Source organism: Dinoponera quadriceps, unplaced genomic scaffold (genome assembly GCF_001313825.1).
Source record: "Dinoponera quadriceps isolate SergipeBrazil2010 unplaced genomic scaffold, ASM131382v1 scaffold2723, whole genome shotgun sequence".
Classification (NCBI taxonomy): domain Eukaryota; kingdom Metazoa; phylum Arthropoda; class Insecta; order Hymenoptera; family Formicidae; genus Dinoponera; species Dinoponera quadriceps.
Window position 1 is genome coordinate 733,466 of NW_014556868.1, and position 17,563 is coordinate 751,028.

The window sequence follows — 17,563 nt, forward strand, 5'->3', positions numbered from 1 at the left end:
ATCAGTGGTCCGTTCCGCTGTGCCGACCGTAGCGAAAACTGATACGTCGCGAAAGATCGACGGGAATTTCGGTCGTACAAGTAATACCATTCTCCTCCTTCCATCGTGAATATTATTTAATTAATTTTCAGCAGGTATCGCTAATTTTTCAGGGAAGTTCAATTAACAGTTCCCGACACTGTGGATGCACTTCTTTCAAATCAGTTGCAATTTTCACACCGGTTTCATAATATTTATGTACGATATTATATTATGTAACGTGCTAAGAAACAAGTTTAAATCATATAATTATGTAAGGAGAATTGAGGGAAATGTTTAGAATAAGTTTGAATTTAATTGTAAAATATATTTTATAATTTAATATTCATAATTATAAAAAAGAATATATATATGTACATATTTATATGATTATAAATGATCAAAGAACGGTACACAAATATAGCAGTATAATATAATTATTGAGATATATTTTATAATTATAAACATAATTATGATATATCTTAATAATTATTGTATTATACCGCCATATTTATATGTTAAATCTATAAGTAGTACCTGCTGAGAATTAAAATTGTACGTCGGCTTATTCTATGATCAAATAACGCACGGATATCGCAACGTCGATTGTGCAATGATACTGCTCGAGATTTGCTTTGTCCTAAACTGGAAAAGAGAGACTTAGCTTAATGTTTACGTTAAGATTAATTTAATTTGGGATGTCCACAACGGAATACGAATAGTCTTATCTTCGCACGTTTTTAAGTACCCAAAATACTTGCGCAAGTGTTTAAAGACGCATACAGATGTGCATACATACATACACACACACGCATACACACACGCATACGCACTCCTTCCTTCCCTCCTTCTTCTTTCTTTCTTTCTCTCTCTTATCTACTGTTAGTTTCTTCACTTACAAGTAAAAATTCGCAAATATTTCTTTTTTCTGGAAATGGCAGTGCCGGAAAGGGAGAATTTCCGCCGGGAAATTTCGAACACATTAAAATTCCTCACGCGGAATTGAATATAAACGAATCGCTCAACATCAAGTGGGCATAATTCGATGAATCTGCATTTTGAGAAAATTAAGAGAAACGTGAGTCGCTCGTATGACGATAGCGCAAAATAAGTGAAACTATTTTCCATTCAAAACACCGACTGACGAATTTGAAAACGTGATAAATATTTTTAGAGATGTTTATCCGTGAAAAAATCCGAGATATACTGAGAAATGTTACACATTTTTCGATCTCTTCGTCGGAGTGTTTCAGAAATACGTTCGAATTGGTATGAAAAATCCGGGAAAAATTTCGTTTCAAGTTAGAACGTTTGCAGAAAGTCTGAGAGATCGTATGAAAAGACGAGAGATTGGAGAAAAGAAAGTCAAAAGTATTTTCGACTTACGTCTTCACGGGCATTGAGCGAATCTAAATGCAATTTGCACGGGAAGCTTCGGAGGAAATGTTTTTACGCATGCTCGAAGGAGATGATACATACACCTGTGGGGAAACGGTGTGCGGAGAAAAACGGTTGCGCCTTGCGACAGGTGTGGCTTTACTATATCTCGAAGAAGGCGGTAGGTGCCGATTTATGACGAGGGTGTGTTGTCGATGAATTAAATGACGAGGATATTGTTGCGTTCTTAAGAACTGGTCTTGGGCCACGCTATCTTCGCGTCGATCCGTTTGTAGGCGAAAAGGCAATGGGAGAGTTCTTGCGGGCACTCGTGATCCCCGAGCAAGGTTTCTGTAACGGATGAATCTGTGAGAAATCGTACGAATCGTGATTTAGTGTTGACCGCTGAAATGTATGAAACGTAAAAGCTTATCTCGACGAAAGGCTCGGTCTAACCGAAGACTACCAAGGAAAAGACTGAACCAATGAAACTCTGGATAAACCTTTACCGGAGTTCGAATTATTTGCTTTCGAAACATATTGCAATCGCATCTCGCGAATACGAGCGAATTACTCACCTTCCCCTTGCACCAACTTGAAGAGCCCGTAGTCCTGAGGATTGGTGCACCTTATTTTATGCGCGAGGATGCGGCAGATTTCCCGGGTGTTCATGTTGGGCCGCACCGGCAGCGTTCTGGTATTCAGGGAGCCGTGCAACTCGTCGGGCACTAAGATCCGCAGCACTGACGAGCAGTCCGGCGCCCCGCAACCCTGAAAACCCCGATTGGGACTTGGTGAATTCGTCCGTGGAACACTGAGACACTTGAAAATGAGTCTCAGAGCCGCCAATCTCTCAGACACGCGGCTCTTCTGTCTACCGTCACTCGCGCATGCCGATTACGGGAGAATCTACGAAGAAGCAGGCGACTTTCCAACGGACGGTGACTTACGTTCAAGGTCGACATCGTGTTTTGGCTCGACTTGAAGGTCTTGAGGACGTGCACGGCGCTCGACCACGTCGTCAGGTAGTATCCGCCCTCGCCCGTCAACAGCGAGGGATGCAGGAGACCCCACATATATTCAGCTTCGACCTCCGCGTCCACCACCTTGCCGCGCACGAGTACCCAGACGACCATCGGCAAGAGATCATCGGCGCCCAACGTCACGTGGCGACCCGAGTTCGCCTGCTTCACCTGAAAGTGGACGACCGATGAGCACTGACACTGATTTTTCGTTACCGCTGGTCTCGTGGCCGCTCGTCAGCGTATCCACGTGACTCCACACTGGGAAGAAATATTTAACAAAATTTGAAAAAAACAAAAAGAACACAAACGTTTATTCGGTCGGTAACAATACGTAATTTACTTATATTTCCAAATTATTTTATTTAAACCGAACGAACGACTGCTTTTCGCGAGAAGCTCGCAGATTCGAAGACACGTGTGCATTTTCTCATTTGAGGATGATTTTTTCACAGGGTGAACATATATGTATGTGGATATGTTGTCGGCGGATAAATGTATATTTTAGTTTTCGGAGATTTCTTATTCGAACTGCGATATTACTTGCTGAACTCGAAGAAAAGGGGACTCACAGAGTTGAAGAGGGCCGAGATCGCAGCCAGTAGGTTCTCCAGCTTGTCCAACGGCGAGTCGGCCTTCTGCAGTCGTTCGATGCACCTGAGAATGCGCTCCAGATTGTCCTCCGAGGGCGGTATAATCTTAGGCTGTGAATAAAACATTACGATCGATAGAATCTTAAGAAAGGACAGAAGCAATGAGGAGGCGTATAAGAGTCGGCATCGGAGAAAATAAGGAAGAACTAATCGTAAGTAATAAATAATCTAAATAAGTAAGCACTTGCGAGAGTAGCTTGGAAATTTCCGAAGAAATACAATAATGCCTCTTAATTCGTATCGAATAAACAGAAAAGAAACGTCTGAGTAACGATTCATCGCGGGTTGTAGCATTTTAATAAAAAATGCTTAATATAAATTAAAAAAAAAAAACATCGGTCTAATATTGTTTCCCCAACTGCTCGAGCCGCCACTTACTCGAACGCCGAGCTCGTGCATGTTCTTGCCGTAGGCGTGCTGGATATTCTCAGCGAGGGTCTGCAGGGACCCGGTGGCGGCGTAGTGCTCGACGAACAGCTTGTAGACGTGCTCCCGCAACGGTGTCACCACCAGACCCATCATCACCTCCTCGAGGATCGCGTCGATGTTGAGGAACTCGTTCGGCCGCAGCTTCAGCCGCACCTTCTCCACCTCACGCTCGAACTCGGGCTCGCCGTTCACCAGGTAATTCTTCATGCCCGACATGAACTGCCGCATGTTGCGCGTCACCACGTGCGGACTTGCCTCCTTGCCTTCCTTCGTGCATTGGATGAAGTTGTCGATATTTTGCGAGAACGTCGTCGCCTTGTCGGCGGCCAGTCGCAGCGCGTAACTCCTGATGGTGGACCCGGTGCCGCCTGCGTCGCGGTTCCTCAGCGCTTGCAATCGCGGCGGCGCTGCGGAGGAGAAAATCTTATCGCGATACCTCATGGAAAAATACGTCAGTTGTATAAAAATCACTTCGAAAGAAGGAAACGATATTCGATCCAACAACAGTGATGAAAACTTATCAAGGGCAGCGGGGAGTCGATCGATCTCGCCGAGTTATTGTTTCTTGTGTTTGGAGAAACTATATAGATTCGGATGATTTTTATTTTAGCTAAATAAATTTGGTTACGTATGGGAATATGAGTTGTAAGTTATTGAATTTGAATTTTGCAATCAGTTGCTGTTATCTTTCAATAAGCTCTCCGAATATATATTCTCTTATGTACTTCATCAATCATATAAACATAGTGTGTGTGCGTGCGCGCGCGCGCGCGTGTGTGTGTATGAATAACTATATTTAGTAATTAATATACAGGCTTGTGTTCTATATATTTATATAATTATTATATTTTATATTTATAACATATTTCATAGATTAAAATAATAATCAATACAAGTTTATAATTATTTGCCACGTGCCATTCCCAAAGAAATACGTAATAATTTTCACAAGATTATTACAATATATTTTGCCAGAGAAGCGTTGTTGGTTTACATTCGCGCACTTCAATTTTGTACCTTCGACAAGGCTTCATAGCCCGAAAACAAAACAACGATACGTCGGTTTTTCTCTCGGTCGTCACATATATAAAATATTCGTTACTTAAATTGTTGTCCTCAAATAAAGATTAAGAACCGTTTGAGAATCGATTTGGAATGTAACATTTATCGACAGCTCGTCAGATTTCTCGTTCTACTACTTCCTTGCCCTTACACCGTGTGCATTTCCTGCAAATCCACCAAAACCACCTTCTGAATTGCCAGAAGAAGACGGTCCTCAGCGTGACTTTCTTCTTGCGCTTCACCGTCTGTGTGTGATCGATGCCTTCGTCGGCCATCGTGAGGAATCTGCGATTCGCGCGAAAAAGAGAGATTCGCGTTCTGGAAAATCTCCTCCCTTTGATCGTCCCTGTATCGTCCGTGTGTGCAGACAAATCCACTGGTGCGCCGGCGACTGGTTCCAGAGGAGAGACCTTTCCTCTTCCGCGATCCCTCCGCCAAATTTCTCCGGCGGATTAATCGAATCGCCAATTAATTCGGATGAATGCGCACTCCTGGCGAATTCGTGCGCGTATTTTTGAGCGGCGTGAGAGCCGCCGCTCGCACGAGATCGGCAATTACGCGTAATTACGCGCCGAACGGCAATTAATCGTTATCGACGGTTTAACGACTCCTTATCGCGCGAGAGCGGGCGGGAGGGGGGGGGGAGGGGGCGAGTTCGCCGACGGATGTGCTCGAGATCTACGCACGGGAGATACAGGGAGAAGGCACATCCGTTGCGCGCTTCTTTTTCGCCGGCACTTCTCGCGAACTTGCACTTCGATATCGCGTCGCGGGTCACTCGCGAGGTTGCTGTTGCGAAGCACGCGATGATACTGTCGCGAATAGCTGACCAGCTGACCGGTCGGTCGGCGGATGATGAGACACTCGAGAGTGCCACCACCGTTTTAAGGTGAAAAGCTGAGCAGGACTCGCTCGTTGAGGATTCATCGCGCTCACGTGGTTCGGCCGGTCGCGAAGTCACCGAAGGTGAAGCATCGAAAGCGGGTAGCTTTGCTAAATGTCCGCTTCGAATTTCCACCTCGAGGAACGTGTGGGGTTTTTTTGTGGCAGAAATGTGGAGAAACGCTTGTACTTTTTATCGGAGGAATGCGGCGAGCACGCAAGGGAAAAGGGGGTCTCTTGGGGAAGTAGGAGTGCGGGTAATTTCCCCTCGATGTGAAAGTAGACGAAACGCGCGCACTGAGGGAAAAACATAGTTGGGGTGACTATAATTTCATTATATTTTGTATGGTCGATCTTGGCTTCAATTGTAATATAATTATATTGAATTACACAGCTGATGTGAAAAAATTTACACGGGTTGGTCACTGTGCCAATGTCATAATTATAACCCGCAGAGTAACGTTTACTGTATTTACGGTTTTCTTGACTACGATTTTTTAACTATGCCATTACGCTTGCGAGCGTCGTTTTTCTCTCAGTGTACTCTCGCGACACACCTCGACGCTTTCGGGTTAATTCGGCCCCGTGAGCTTTCCTTCGCCCTCGAATTTCGCGTACTGGAGAAAGCATCTCTCGTCCTTGTTATTCGTGAGAGGAAGCTTCGCTCGTGAAGGGAACTGGGTGCCTCCCCAACGCAGATTAGAAATTAGAAAGCATTATTTTAAATTTCTTCGTGATCATCATAAGTTGGATTATAATTGGATGCTGCGTTATCGCCTGCTACGGACGCTTAACCCTGCGTAATTAGCGAGTAGCGAACGCGGCGAAGCGGGGCCGGGAAAAGCGGTCATTATCAGCGCTTCGTCATAATTTGTTCTTTCGCGCGGAGCGAGTGATCGCGTCATCGCGCGGGGAAGTAAGAAAATTCCGCGGCGCGCGCGAATACTTCCCGTCTGACGCATCGTCGCCGCCGCACGATTCCTTTCTTCCTCTCTCACACCCTTTCTTCCCCTCTAACGGCCGAGCGCGAATAGATCGTCGACGGTCTGACCTTCGATCGAGCTGCTTGATCGAACGCATTCTCCATTCGCCCCGAGCGACGGCGACTCTCGGTCTCTCTTACACCGACTCCACGTGTCCACGTCTGAAGTTGACGCAACCCGCTCATCCCGATTCAGTGCTTAAGACTCGAGCAGATATTTCGAGATATTTCGGGATATTTCAGTTAAGGTCGTGTCGGAATATAGTTATTGGGTCTCGCAGAGCCAGCGCGCGCCAATGGAGTTTAATTTACGATCGTATATCAACTTCGGGGATTTCAGTGTGCGAAACTACATTGAAGAAAACAACAACCCGAGTAGAAATTAAACCAGTTTCTAGCTACTAACTGGCCGGTAATTCCCTAACCAGCTAGTTCCCGGCTCAGTTTTACCGGCTAGAAACTTACAAATTCGGGAGAATTTTAGGATAACTGGATAGTAAAACTAGGCAGTCTCCGACGAAGAAATGGCCGAGAAAAACTATCCAGAATTTTCAGAGTCTTCGCCGGATAGAAACTGTCCAGTATCGTCTTGCTTTTTCTTTTGGAATAATTTATGGCATATAATCGATCGAGAAATAATAGTCAATACTTCTTGGATAATTCCTAAACACATTTACATTTCAATGGATTCAAACCAATAAAAACGCCCGGTTTCTGTCCGGCGACCAGTTTTCCCCTAACGTTTCTCCATTCCTCTTCGGGAATGTCAGACGCGGATTTTCTTTCACACAGAACGAGACAACGATCGTGAGGGACGCGTGTTCGCGACGTGTCCGCGTAGCACGCGAGTCAATTCCCGTAAGTTCCCGGCCGACGATCACGAAGAGAGGCAGAACAATAACGTTACGCTGCACGAACCGGCCAGACAGACGGACAGACGGGCGGACGTGCGGGCGGATGGACTCCGTGTTACGTAATCCGCCGGTTGCGCGACACGGTAATTACGGTTAGAGACGTTCCTTCAAGGTTCGTCGGCGTGTGCGGTCAGCGATTCGCGCGTGTTATCCGTGTTTAGCACGCGGTGCACACGCGCGCCGATCACGACCGGGTCGGTTTTAATCGCTTACTTGAAAAATTATTGCAGCCTCGCAAGGACGACGAGAGGTGTTTGATAAGAAGCTTCGGAATATTTAGTTTACGTTTCTACGTGAGTCTATCTCTGTGCACGTGTGTATGTGCGTGTTCGTTTTTTTTTTCCTGAAGACAGACAATGAGCCCAAGCACTTACACAAAAGCGGATCGAGTCGCTCCTTGAAGCTCTTGTTCCTCTTGATCCTCTCCACGTCACTTTCGTCCGTGTCCAGCATGGTCTCCCACTCGGAAGGGTCGTACGTGCGATCCTTCCGCGAGTATCCCTCTAATGGCATGTTCTCGCGCTCCACGTTCCGTTTCTCCACGTTGTCGTACGACGAGTTCCGGTCGCTGTACAGCGACTCGCACGTGCTGTCCGGCGGCTTCAGCAATTCCGGGTACCTGGCCGAAGGTGCGGGTTAAAAATCGCGCCTGCTCACTCAGTGTCTCAGAGCCACCACCACGTGAAAGCCGATCACGATCGAATTAGCGGAAGCTCGCGATCTCGAATTGTTTCATTGCCGATTCAAACGACGCCCGAAATTAGACTCATCGAGCTCAGCTTCTTAAAAAGCGTCTCAAACCGATCATTGCTGCGGAACTGTAAGATACATTTGACATCACGATGCTTTTGTCCGAAACGTTTCTTCATATACTTGACCGCTTTGGAAATATTTGTCCGTAATCAATGTGTATCAAATTGCTCACGAAGGGATTATTCAGCCCTTAATCGTGAAAGTGTATGAAAAGAAAAAGATACGCGTCTCTTACTTTCGGTTGTTCTGCAATTCCAGTTTATCAATCATTGAAATAATGTAAAGGTGTTGTGTAATTTCCCGGGCAAGAGAGACTCACCGTTGCAGAATGATACTCTGGACGGTCAAAGTGTTCCCGACGATGTCCCTGTTATTGCACTCCTCGTCGGGGAACTTCCTCGCGGCCGTGTTGTCGCCCTCGTAATCAGCATCACAGTCGTAGTCCGGCTCGCAGTCTTCCGTGTCATTACCTGGTTCAGATTTTGAAGATCCTCTTAATACAGCATTCGGTGTGCGCTTTATGAATTAAAGAAGGAACAAACAGCGAAGCTCCACGTAACTAAAGAAGAAGTCAAACGCGAGATTTTATGTCGAACCAAAAGAAAAAAAGAAAAAACCCGCTTAACGTCGAATTGTAGGAGACGAGAGAAAATACATCGGGAGTTTGCTGAGCCGGGATTCGAACTCGATGAGCTTTTCGCTTTCCGGTCGACTGTTCTTATTGAGCGAACGTTACTACAGTCAGTATCAGTGATAATAATTTTATATGCATATTATTACTACGATTTTGTGATTAAAGTCATGAGAAGGTGTAGGTTGGTGGTGAAAACAGTTATAATTCCTCTCAAAGTGATTCCTAATTCCGACGAATCGTCCTTCGCTCTTGCATGGATCTCATTCGTCAAAGATGGCTCCTGACTCCCTTCTTTTCACAATAATACTCGTTTCCCCAGGGGATTCGAAAATGCGACAATCGTGAGAGATGAAACAATTGAGAAGAAACCACATTCGCGGGTAGACCGTTTGTGCGACGAGGAGCGGAAAGGTACCTATAAATTCCCAGCTGGAGTCCACCGCCCATGAGGTGTCGTTGAAGACCCTCGTCCTGATTTTGGGCGGCTGCACGGGCTTCGCCCGCGGTATCTTCTTCGTCTCCCTGACGCCGTGGAGGCGCTTCGCCAGGTTGTCGACCGAGGACGAGATCAGCGGGGTCTTGTCCTCGGCCTCCTCCGGCTCCTCCCAGTCGATCGGGTGCAGCAGCTGGTTCCCGTTGTTCCCCGTCGGCGTCTGCAGCCAGCCGGGCTCGCTGTGTCGGTACTTGTTCGTCGCCGGATTACCCCTCGGCGGATTCCGCCTCCGCGGTATTATGGCGGCGTTCTGCGCGGTGACGATCGCGTCCGCCGGTTCCGCGTAGAACGGGCTGCTCTGCTTCGACTCCGGTGTCTGCGGACTGTTGCTCTCAGACTTGGCGCCCAGCACCAGGCCGAGCTTGTTCCGCGGCGGCGTCACCGTGCTCGGGCTGTTCAACGAATTGGCACTGCCTGTATGGCAGAGAGAGAGAGAGAGAGAGAGAGAGAGAGAGTTCGTCATTTGATCGGCTGGATGGCTTGAAACATCATATTTGTCGCGCATGACGCGTTGAGAGGACACACTCATTGTTTGGTTTCTTTAGAAACCGCCTCGAATAAAGGAAAAACCTGGCCGATTCGATTAAAAGGATATTCAGTTAACTTTCGTATCGTTTCTTCCCGGCGTTTATTTCTCCTTTCTAAACGAAACAAGTCTATGTTACATTATTATACGATAAATAAAATACAGGAGCGAGCTGCTAAGAGGTTTTCCCAAAATGAACGGTGACGGGGAAGGTGTGAGATCGAATCAAAGGAGAAACGTAAGGTTGACACTTACAAACTCTGGATAGCAGATCGGGCCGCCTTCCCATGCCGGTCTCTTCGGGCGAGTTTTGATCGGCGGGACTCTTGAGTTCCGGTTTGAAACTGCTGAGCTCCGGACTGGTCGTCTCCTTGTAGCTCAACTTGTCGTTCCTCAGGATGAACCTGTCGGTGTTCCTCAGCACCTGCATCTGCTCACTCGGCGGCACTCGATCGTTCAAGCTCCTCTCGCCGGGGCTAACGATCCTCTCGTGGGCCGTCATCAGCCGGTCGTTCGAGTTCTTCAAACGGTCCAGCGGGGTGCAGGCGTTCCTATTGTTGTCCTTCGACGACGACGACTTGGTGTTTTCATTGGGCGACCAGGTCGATTGATTCGACTGGTCCGTCGTGTTCCAGATGTCCTCGTAGTCGGAGATCTTGTCGGCCGGCGAGCTGCGATAATACGAGTCCAGGATGTCCGACTCCTGATAATGCTGCGAGTTCTTGCGGTTCTCGCGATCACGGCGTCTCTTGGACTTGCTGGTGCTGGAGTTCGGTGTGTTCGGCGAGAGAACGTTGGGGGTCTTCAGGCCGGCCGGGTTCAGCGGGTTCGGCACCAGCTTCGACGTGGGTGACAAGACCGGGGTGGTGGGCGAGAGCGGCGACTTAATGCCGGAGAAGCTGGACGCTAGCGACTTGCAGGAGGTCGCGCTCTGCGGGCTTAGGAGCGACGTGTTGGGATCCGACGGCGTATTTTGCTGTTTCGATGAGAAAAACAAAAAAACCCCCCGATGTCAGCGAGTTTCGACTGAACTCCCGGGAGGATTCCTCGCTTCGACGCTCGTCGTTTTCACTGTCGACTCCGACCACCCGGATGGGCCGGGTTTGCAGAATTACCCGGGTAACTGAGCATACGATTAACTTCAGACGTTGCAAATGATTTTTCGAACGACGACAAATGACAAACAAATGTATTGCAAACTCGTGATTATTTATTATCATTTATTTGAGGGACTCTAAGTGCACTAAGGTATCCGCGAACACCCGGATAGCCGGGTAATCGAAATCGACTCGGATTGCGACCGACAGCGCGAATCGTTACCTGCGAGGTGTTCACGTCGCTGGTGGTCTGGTTGACGTTGAACGTCACCGTGGTGGTGACGGTGAAGTTGCTCTGGCTCTGACTGAAACCCGGCTTCGCCCATCTCGGCGGAGGCGGCGGCGGCGTCTTCACGCTCTGCGTCGCGCCCTGAGGGTTCTCGGCGACGATGTTCCTAACGTCGGCCGGCAGCACGGGCGACGTCGTGCACGAGAGGCTCTGAGTCTGATGGTGGTGATGGTGGTGCACACTCGTGGTCGACGTGCTCGAGAAAGTCTTGCCGGTACTCTTGCCGGCGAACTCCCCGCCGTTTCTCAGAGTGTCGAAGCTGCCGCTCTTCGAGTCCTGGGCCGGACTCAGCACGTTGCTCTCCACGTTGTGCACAACTGGCGACGGGCATCGCACGCTCTGCACCAGATTCGGCGAGATCAGCCGTTGCGACAGCTTGTCGCACGGCGACGACGGCACCGCCCGCTGCTCCCTCCCCCGCGTGTCCAACGGCTCGTTGAAGGTCGTCAGGTTCAGGGTGTTGGGCGGAGTAGGTCGCGGTTGACGCGGCAACGACGACGCGACGAACGTGGAAGCCGCCACGGTGTTGGTGGTCGGTGACGAAGTGCCTGCATTCCGGCGGGAATATGTTACGCTACCCGTCGGGCTGACGGATTATTTTCGGCGACGGATTTCGGCGGACGGGGCTACCCCGTCCGAGGAATTCCCTCCCGCGAGAGAACTTTCGGAAATCTCAGAATACAGATGTGGGTCGCGCGCGGGAAGGCAGAATCCGAGCGTCCGCGATAATCGGTCGTCGAGACGAATATTTGTAAATGCGGATGTTTCCGATTCTTGAGAAGAATTAACTTTTGCACTCACTAAGTGGTGGCCAACTTTAATTTGTTTGAAAAAGAAGTTTGTGATTAAAAGAAGTTTTATCTCGGAAAAATTGAAGTTTTCTTATTTCACCACTTCGATTTTCTCGAAAGTTAAAACTTTTATTTACAACTTTTTATTAATACAATAGTAATAATGATCAATTATTTCGATTTTCTTTTTAAATTCGAAAAAGAGAGAATTTAAATTTATAGAAACTATTCTACAATCTCTCTCTCTCTCTCTCTACGTGCGAGACAATGGGAAAAAGAGCCGGATCGCGGATGTTGACGTATGATTTGTAAAATCGCTTGGCGGAATAAAGTCAAGGTTAATACATACAATTTTCCGCTCGAAGCGAATTTTAATCTCATTTCGCTTCCGTTCGCTCGCTGCTTCATCAATTCTTTGTTCCCGCCTTTAGTCTCATTTCATTCTAAACCTCACTCCCTCGCTTTACTATCGCGAAGATGATCTCCATAAAAATTGTAAAATCATGCGAGAATTCTACGAACATTATTCTATCCTTGGTTGTTTTACACCGTTAACACCGGGAGATAGATAGCGTGACTATTCATTACACCGAGTCGTTGAGTAACCAATGCAACGGCCGGTGTGTGAAGGGGAACAGCTGTAAGAACGGCGAAGCAAAGTAGTCAATGTCTCACTTACGCGTATCGTGGGACGATATCGGCGCGAGATTCAGCACTATGCTCTCCGTGGTCGGCGTGTCGGCGTTATTGTTGTTGCTGCTGTGATGATGGTTATTGTTGCCTGCGAAGAGAGGATACGCGCTACGATTATCCATGTTTCGCGCGCGATCGCGCGAACAGAGCTAAACGACGTGAACTAAACTCGCGATCTGATCGGGAAACTGAGAATTCGTTGGTTCTCTCGAATTATCCGGGTATCCGGCTACCCAAGTACCAGGATACCCGAATCCTTCGGATATCTCGCGGAATACGTAAATATTACTTTCATCATAGGTGAATATGATTATCCTAATTACATTATTCGTTCGAAACATCCATCTGCCGTTTTGCAAACATGTTGCTGCTGCGTTCTGTCACGGATCGCCGGCAATGAATTTGCCTGAATTCAAACCCATCGGAACCCGTTCCCGTGAAACATCGTTACCGTTACGAAGTCACTTTTATTCAGTGAACGATTCGGTGACGGCGGTTATTCGCTCCCGCCGGTGCAACGAAAAAAGTGACACACGGCGAGCGCGCGTTTCGAAATCACTGCGGGGGAAAAACTAACAATACTGCGAACGAGTTTTCGCGGCCTCGGTCGGACTCGGCCGGCGGTAATTGTTTCCTCCGGTGTGTTACGCGTCGCTTCGCCGGGAGAACTCACCGCCGTGGAAACTGCTGAGACTGGACGTGTTGCTGCTGCTGCTTTCTGCGGGTGGTTTCGGATTCGCCATAGGATACCGCCAGAATTCCTGGCCCAGCAATGCGAGCGACGACAGTTGCTGCCTGTTCTTCGCTTCCCGCATCGCCCGGGGCAACGTCAGTTGCACCGGCAGCTCGTCACTGTTCGCCACAAACGGAAACAGATCGGTCGATTCGAGTTACCGAATTCAACTGAAGAGAGCTCTCTCTCCATCTCTCTCTCTCTCTCTCTCTCCCTTTTCTTTTTTATACAATGCGATCTTCGTTCGAGTCGTTAACGCACGGGGTATGCAGTAAATTGCGATGTAACCGCGAGAGGATGAACGTTCGTGTGTGCGGACGAGCGAAGAATGCGGAATAAATTTCTGACCGCTCGTCCGTTCGAGTCGCGCGGTTTCTTCACGTAATAGTCGAACAGAACTTCCAGTATTCACTGTCGTTCATGAATATACCGGCCGAATCTTGTAAAAGAAAAAAAAAAAAGAAGGAAGAAATTGACCGCCGTGTTCTACACCTTGAAAACATGACAAAAAGTTCCAGTCAACGTAGCTTCTCAAACCATCACTTTTATGAGATCGGCCGTTTTTGGTCATAATGTGAGCGATACTCGATAGTGAGACTTCGATAGTGACGTAGGAAGTATATTAATTGTAAAGGAATCTTCACAACTTATCGACAACTTGTCAGACTTTGTCTTGCCTAATGTAAATAGACTGTCATCGCCGTATTAATTTATTAGATTTCTGAGTAAGTGAAATATTTTTCCTGTTTTCATTCTCTCTCTCTCTCTCTCTCTCTTTCTCTCTCTCTTCTTCTTCTTTTGACTTCTAATATTTGTTTTGCCATATTAAAATTACGGGGCTTTATATTATTTCTAAAGTTTAGTGTCGTATAGTTTTGAAATATGATGCACACGTTTTTGCAAATTTTGTCACAGTATTTCCAACTTATCTTGCATTTCTACTTATCCTTATCATACTTATATATATTTCTTAGATTAGGTCAATACAAAAGACGTTGCTGTCGTTTTCCACATTGAACGTTGTTAAATGTTAACGATGTGTGTGCGGGTCGAAAGGGATATTAAAAATTTACGGGGTTCGTTAGTCGCCTGAGAAGATATCAAGTCACAAGGTCTGTCCTGTTTCACCCCATAAGATTCAAGTATATTGAAACGGGGGTAATTTTGTTTTCAATTATGTCGGACGTAAACAACCAAACTTATCACGTCGATCTAACATTTCTCCGAGGCGTGACAATGAACTACTTGGTGCTAGAGGGATTTCTTATCTTCGTAACAGACAATCGACGATTCACCCTACGATCTTAAGGTGGAATTAGCTAGATGCGAGATAGATTCACCCCTCTGCAAGACGGGTGCGAGTAATCGTGAGCGAAGTAAACGCGAAGGGCGAGAAAGAAAACGAGTACACTCACCAGCACTGTGAGTAGTGGGCGATCAGCGAGGGTATGTTGTCGAACCTGTTCTCGCTGGTCTCCAGGCTCAGTTTCCCCTTGTTCGCCTGGATCAGGTAGTGCTCGATGTAGGGCCCCTTACCGGCCGGCAGTCTCACGGAGAGCGCCATCGTGTCGCTCTGGCTCGACTGTCGCACCACGAAGTTCTGCGACAGACAACGAAAATTACGGTTACTCGTGTCGCTAAATAGTCCAAATAGTTAAAGATTCTGAAATGTTTGCATACTATCTTTATATTAGTCCTTAATATCACAATAGTTTTTCATTGGAATGCTAAATGCGATTTATAGGGAATTAAAAATAAAAGTCAAAAATAGGACGTAGAAGTTAAAAATTTAAAGAAGTCGAGGAAGATTAGAAGGAGGAAAATTCAAAATTAACTTGAAGGAACAAATATAAAAAAAAATATCGTCTTCAGTTGCGAATGTTTTAGCTTCCGAATGGTCAGTCGTTTTTTAAAACCTTACAGGCGTACAGATAGTATTATGTATGACAGTATTTTCATCAATGCGGCTACAATTTGAAAGGATTCCTAAGAAAATGCTTTGACGGACCAATCATCTGAATTGTCACGAAAGGATCTTGTTCTTTTCCAACTACTTTACTTTTCTCCACTTTGGGAGACTCGCCTTGGGGCGACTTCGACTTGGTGTATCCGAGTTTCGGTTATTTCGACTTTCCTGCACTTAACTTTATCACTTTCCGAATCTTTTCGAAACTTAATCACTTTCCAACTTTCAAGATTTCGACTTTTTGGGACGACGTTCAATAATAAATTCATTTCTTCAAAATGACTTCCGACCGATGAGGTTCTCTCCCGATGACGAATGCCGAGACTCTCTCTCTCGTTTTCTCGAGCAACGAGAGAATTCGCGTTTCGTCATTACGTGGCCGATGTTTCGACGTATAGACGAGTAATCGCGAGCCACATTGTTTTTCGGCAGTGCAATTCTTTCGTCAGCCAACGTTGACGCGGGCCCGTTCGGGAGGGGGAGGACCTATCACCGAAGGGGTGAGTGAGGGAAATGACGGGGAAGAGGAGGAAGTGGAGGACGAGGCGCGCAACCGACGATGATCAACAAAGGCGCAAAACAATGAGTCGCCTGGGGAGAAACAATGCCCCGTCGCTCGCTCGCAGTCATTTCCGCGCTGATTACGGCGGCGCTGAAGGGAGACTTCGCACGCGCCATCGCACCGAGATAAAAAAAAAAGGAAGGGAGGGGAGGAGGGGAAGGAAGGGAAAATGGAAAGTAAATGTGGAGACGCGAGGACGTCGGGCGTCTTCGCTCTCGTCGCGCCTTAATCGGCCCGCCTCATTAATCTCGCCGGGGAATTTATATTTCGCGATCTCGATTTGTCATTACCGGTATTACGGTGTGTAAAACGAACTTTAAGATAGATAGATAAATCTCGTTCTTCTTTCCAGACGCACGACAGGAAGAATCGCATTTTAAATTACTTTCTCTTTAAACTACGAGCTCGTAGATCCCTACTTTATATCGATACACGATCTCTGGATGTATTCCCTTACCCCTTCTTCCTTGCCCTGCAACAAGTGAAAGGCGCCGGCCCTCTGGATGCCTGGAAGGAACCAGATCGGGTGAGAGCGGATGAGCCTCTCGATCAGCGTGATGTCGCAGGCCACCTCGCTGCCAGAATCTTCCGTGGACGCCGAAGATCCTCCTGAGGTGGCCGACCCTTCCGACGAAAGCGATTCCTCGCTCTGGAAGAAGAAGAAACGTACACGGTGTATCGCTGATGTGCGCACAGATCGAAGTTTGGCGATTGAAGTCGTCCCTCTCTCTCCCTCACGAGAAATATTTTAACAACCTAATTACAATGAGACAATAAACAAACTCCAAATAAAACGGTGAGAAAGTTCTACAGAAATCGGCTCGAGAAAATTCATTAACTCTAATTAATACAACGAATTAACGAATAACATTATCCCTTTCTCTCTCCTATTCTTTTCAACGCGCACGACGAATATATTATCTAAAGGATTTATTTTTATCCTATTTCATCATTTCTTCGAAGTATCGACTTTTCGAAAAACTCTTCGCTTCGTTCGTCCCTTCCGGGGCGAAATCGGAATTGATTCGGGGGCGACAATTTGCGTGAACATCCGTCGCGGGATCGCGAGGAGAGCCTTATCCGAGGATCTCAAACCGGCCTCTCGTTTTCGCCCCCTCGAATCGCCTCGCTGTTACGGCCGTTTCGTTCGCGAATCGCTCGGATTTTCGACAATTTGCCGCGATGCCGCGAATATATACGGAAATCTCCTCGTCTTTTAAGCCGCGGGGGGGCGTAAATCCCCCCTCCAATCCCCGGGGCTATGTGGCACACAATGCAACCCCTAATTCCGCATTATATTACCGGGTGGTCGACTCGCGCCCAGTTATCTCAATTTGCAGAGCCGATGCCCGCTCGTGCGATTTATTTATCGCTCCCCCACCGATATCTCACCCCCCTCTCTCTCCCTCGCTCTCTTTCTCTCCCTTCTTCTCCCTCATCTCCCCTTTACGACGTGGAGAAGTGCCATAGAAAGCGATAATCGAGCGTGCTCACCGCCTGAGGGGTGAGCGAGAGAGAGAGAGAGAGAAAGGTTATATCGCGAGGAAGATCAAGCATTCGAAAAGGACTCTCGATCCTCGGATCGTTCCTCCTTCCCTCGAATTCTCGATCTTCCTGATCGATACCGATCGAGAACGACACAATTTTTCATCCCAGCTCGACGCGGAACTCCCCCCCCCCCCCCTTT

At 47.4% G+C, this 17,563-nt stretch overlaps 1 protein-coding gene across 11 annotated transcripts in view; it reads right to left on the bottom strand.

Moving 5' to 3' along the window:
• Nucleotides 1-477: 477 nt before the first annotated feature.
• The window catches only part of LOC106748325 (protein sprint), a 165,551-nt gene continuing 148,465 nt past the window's right edge, over nt 478-17,563 (bottom strand). For 9 of the 11 annotated variants that reach the window (XM_014626729.1, XM_014626731.1, XM_014626739.1 and 6 more), the window contains 14 exons: nt 16,334-16,525; nt 14,764-14,948; nt 13,289-13,467; nt 12,602-12,703; nt 11,066-11,679; nt 10,001-10,721; nt 9,142-9,633; nt 8,412-8,562; nt 7,714-7,958; nt 3,449-3,906; nt 2,990-3,121; nt 2,346-2,588; nt 1,974-2,166; nt 478-1,761 (listed from right to left, as the gene is read on the bottom strand). In XM_014626729.1, coding sequence (XP_014482215.1) covers nt 1,643-1,761; nt 1,974-2,166; nt 2,346-2,588; nt 2,990-3,121; nt 3,449-3,906; nt 7,714-7,958; nt 8,412-8,562; nt 9,142-9,633; nt 10,001-10,721; nt 11,066-11,679; nt 12,602-12,703; nt 13,289-13,467; nt 14,764-14,948; nt 16,334-16,525 — 4,026 coding nt within the window. In that variant the 3' untranslated portion in view covers nt 478-1,642. The remainder of the gene's footprint in view (nt 1,762-1,973; nt 2,167-2,345; nt 2,589-2,989; nt 3,122-3,448; nt 3,907-7,713; nt 7,959-8,411; nt 8,563-9,141; nt 9,634-10,000; nt 10,722-11,065; nt 11,680-12,601; nt 12,704-13,288; nt 13,468-14,763; nt 14,949-16,333; nt 16,526-17,563) is intronic. The other 2 variants (XM_014626730.1, XM_014626740.1) reach the window with 1 other exon arrangement.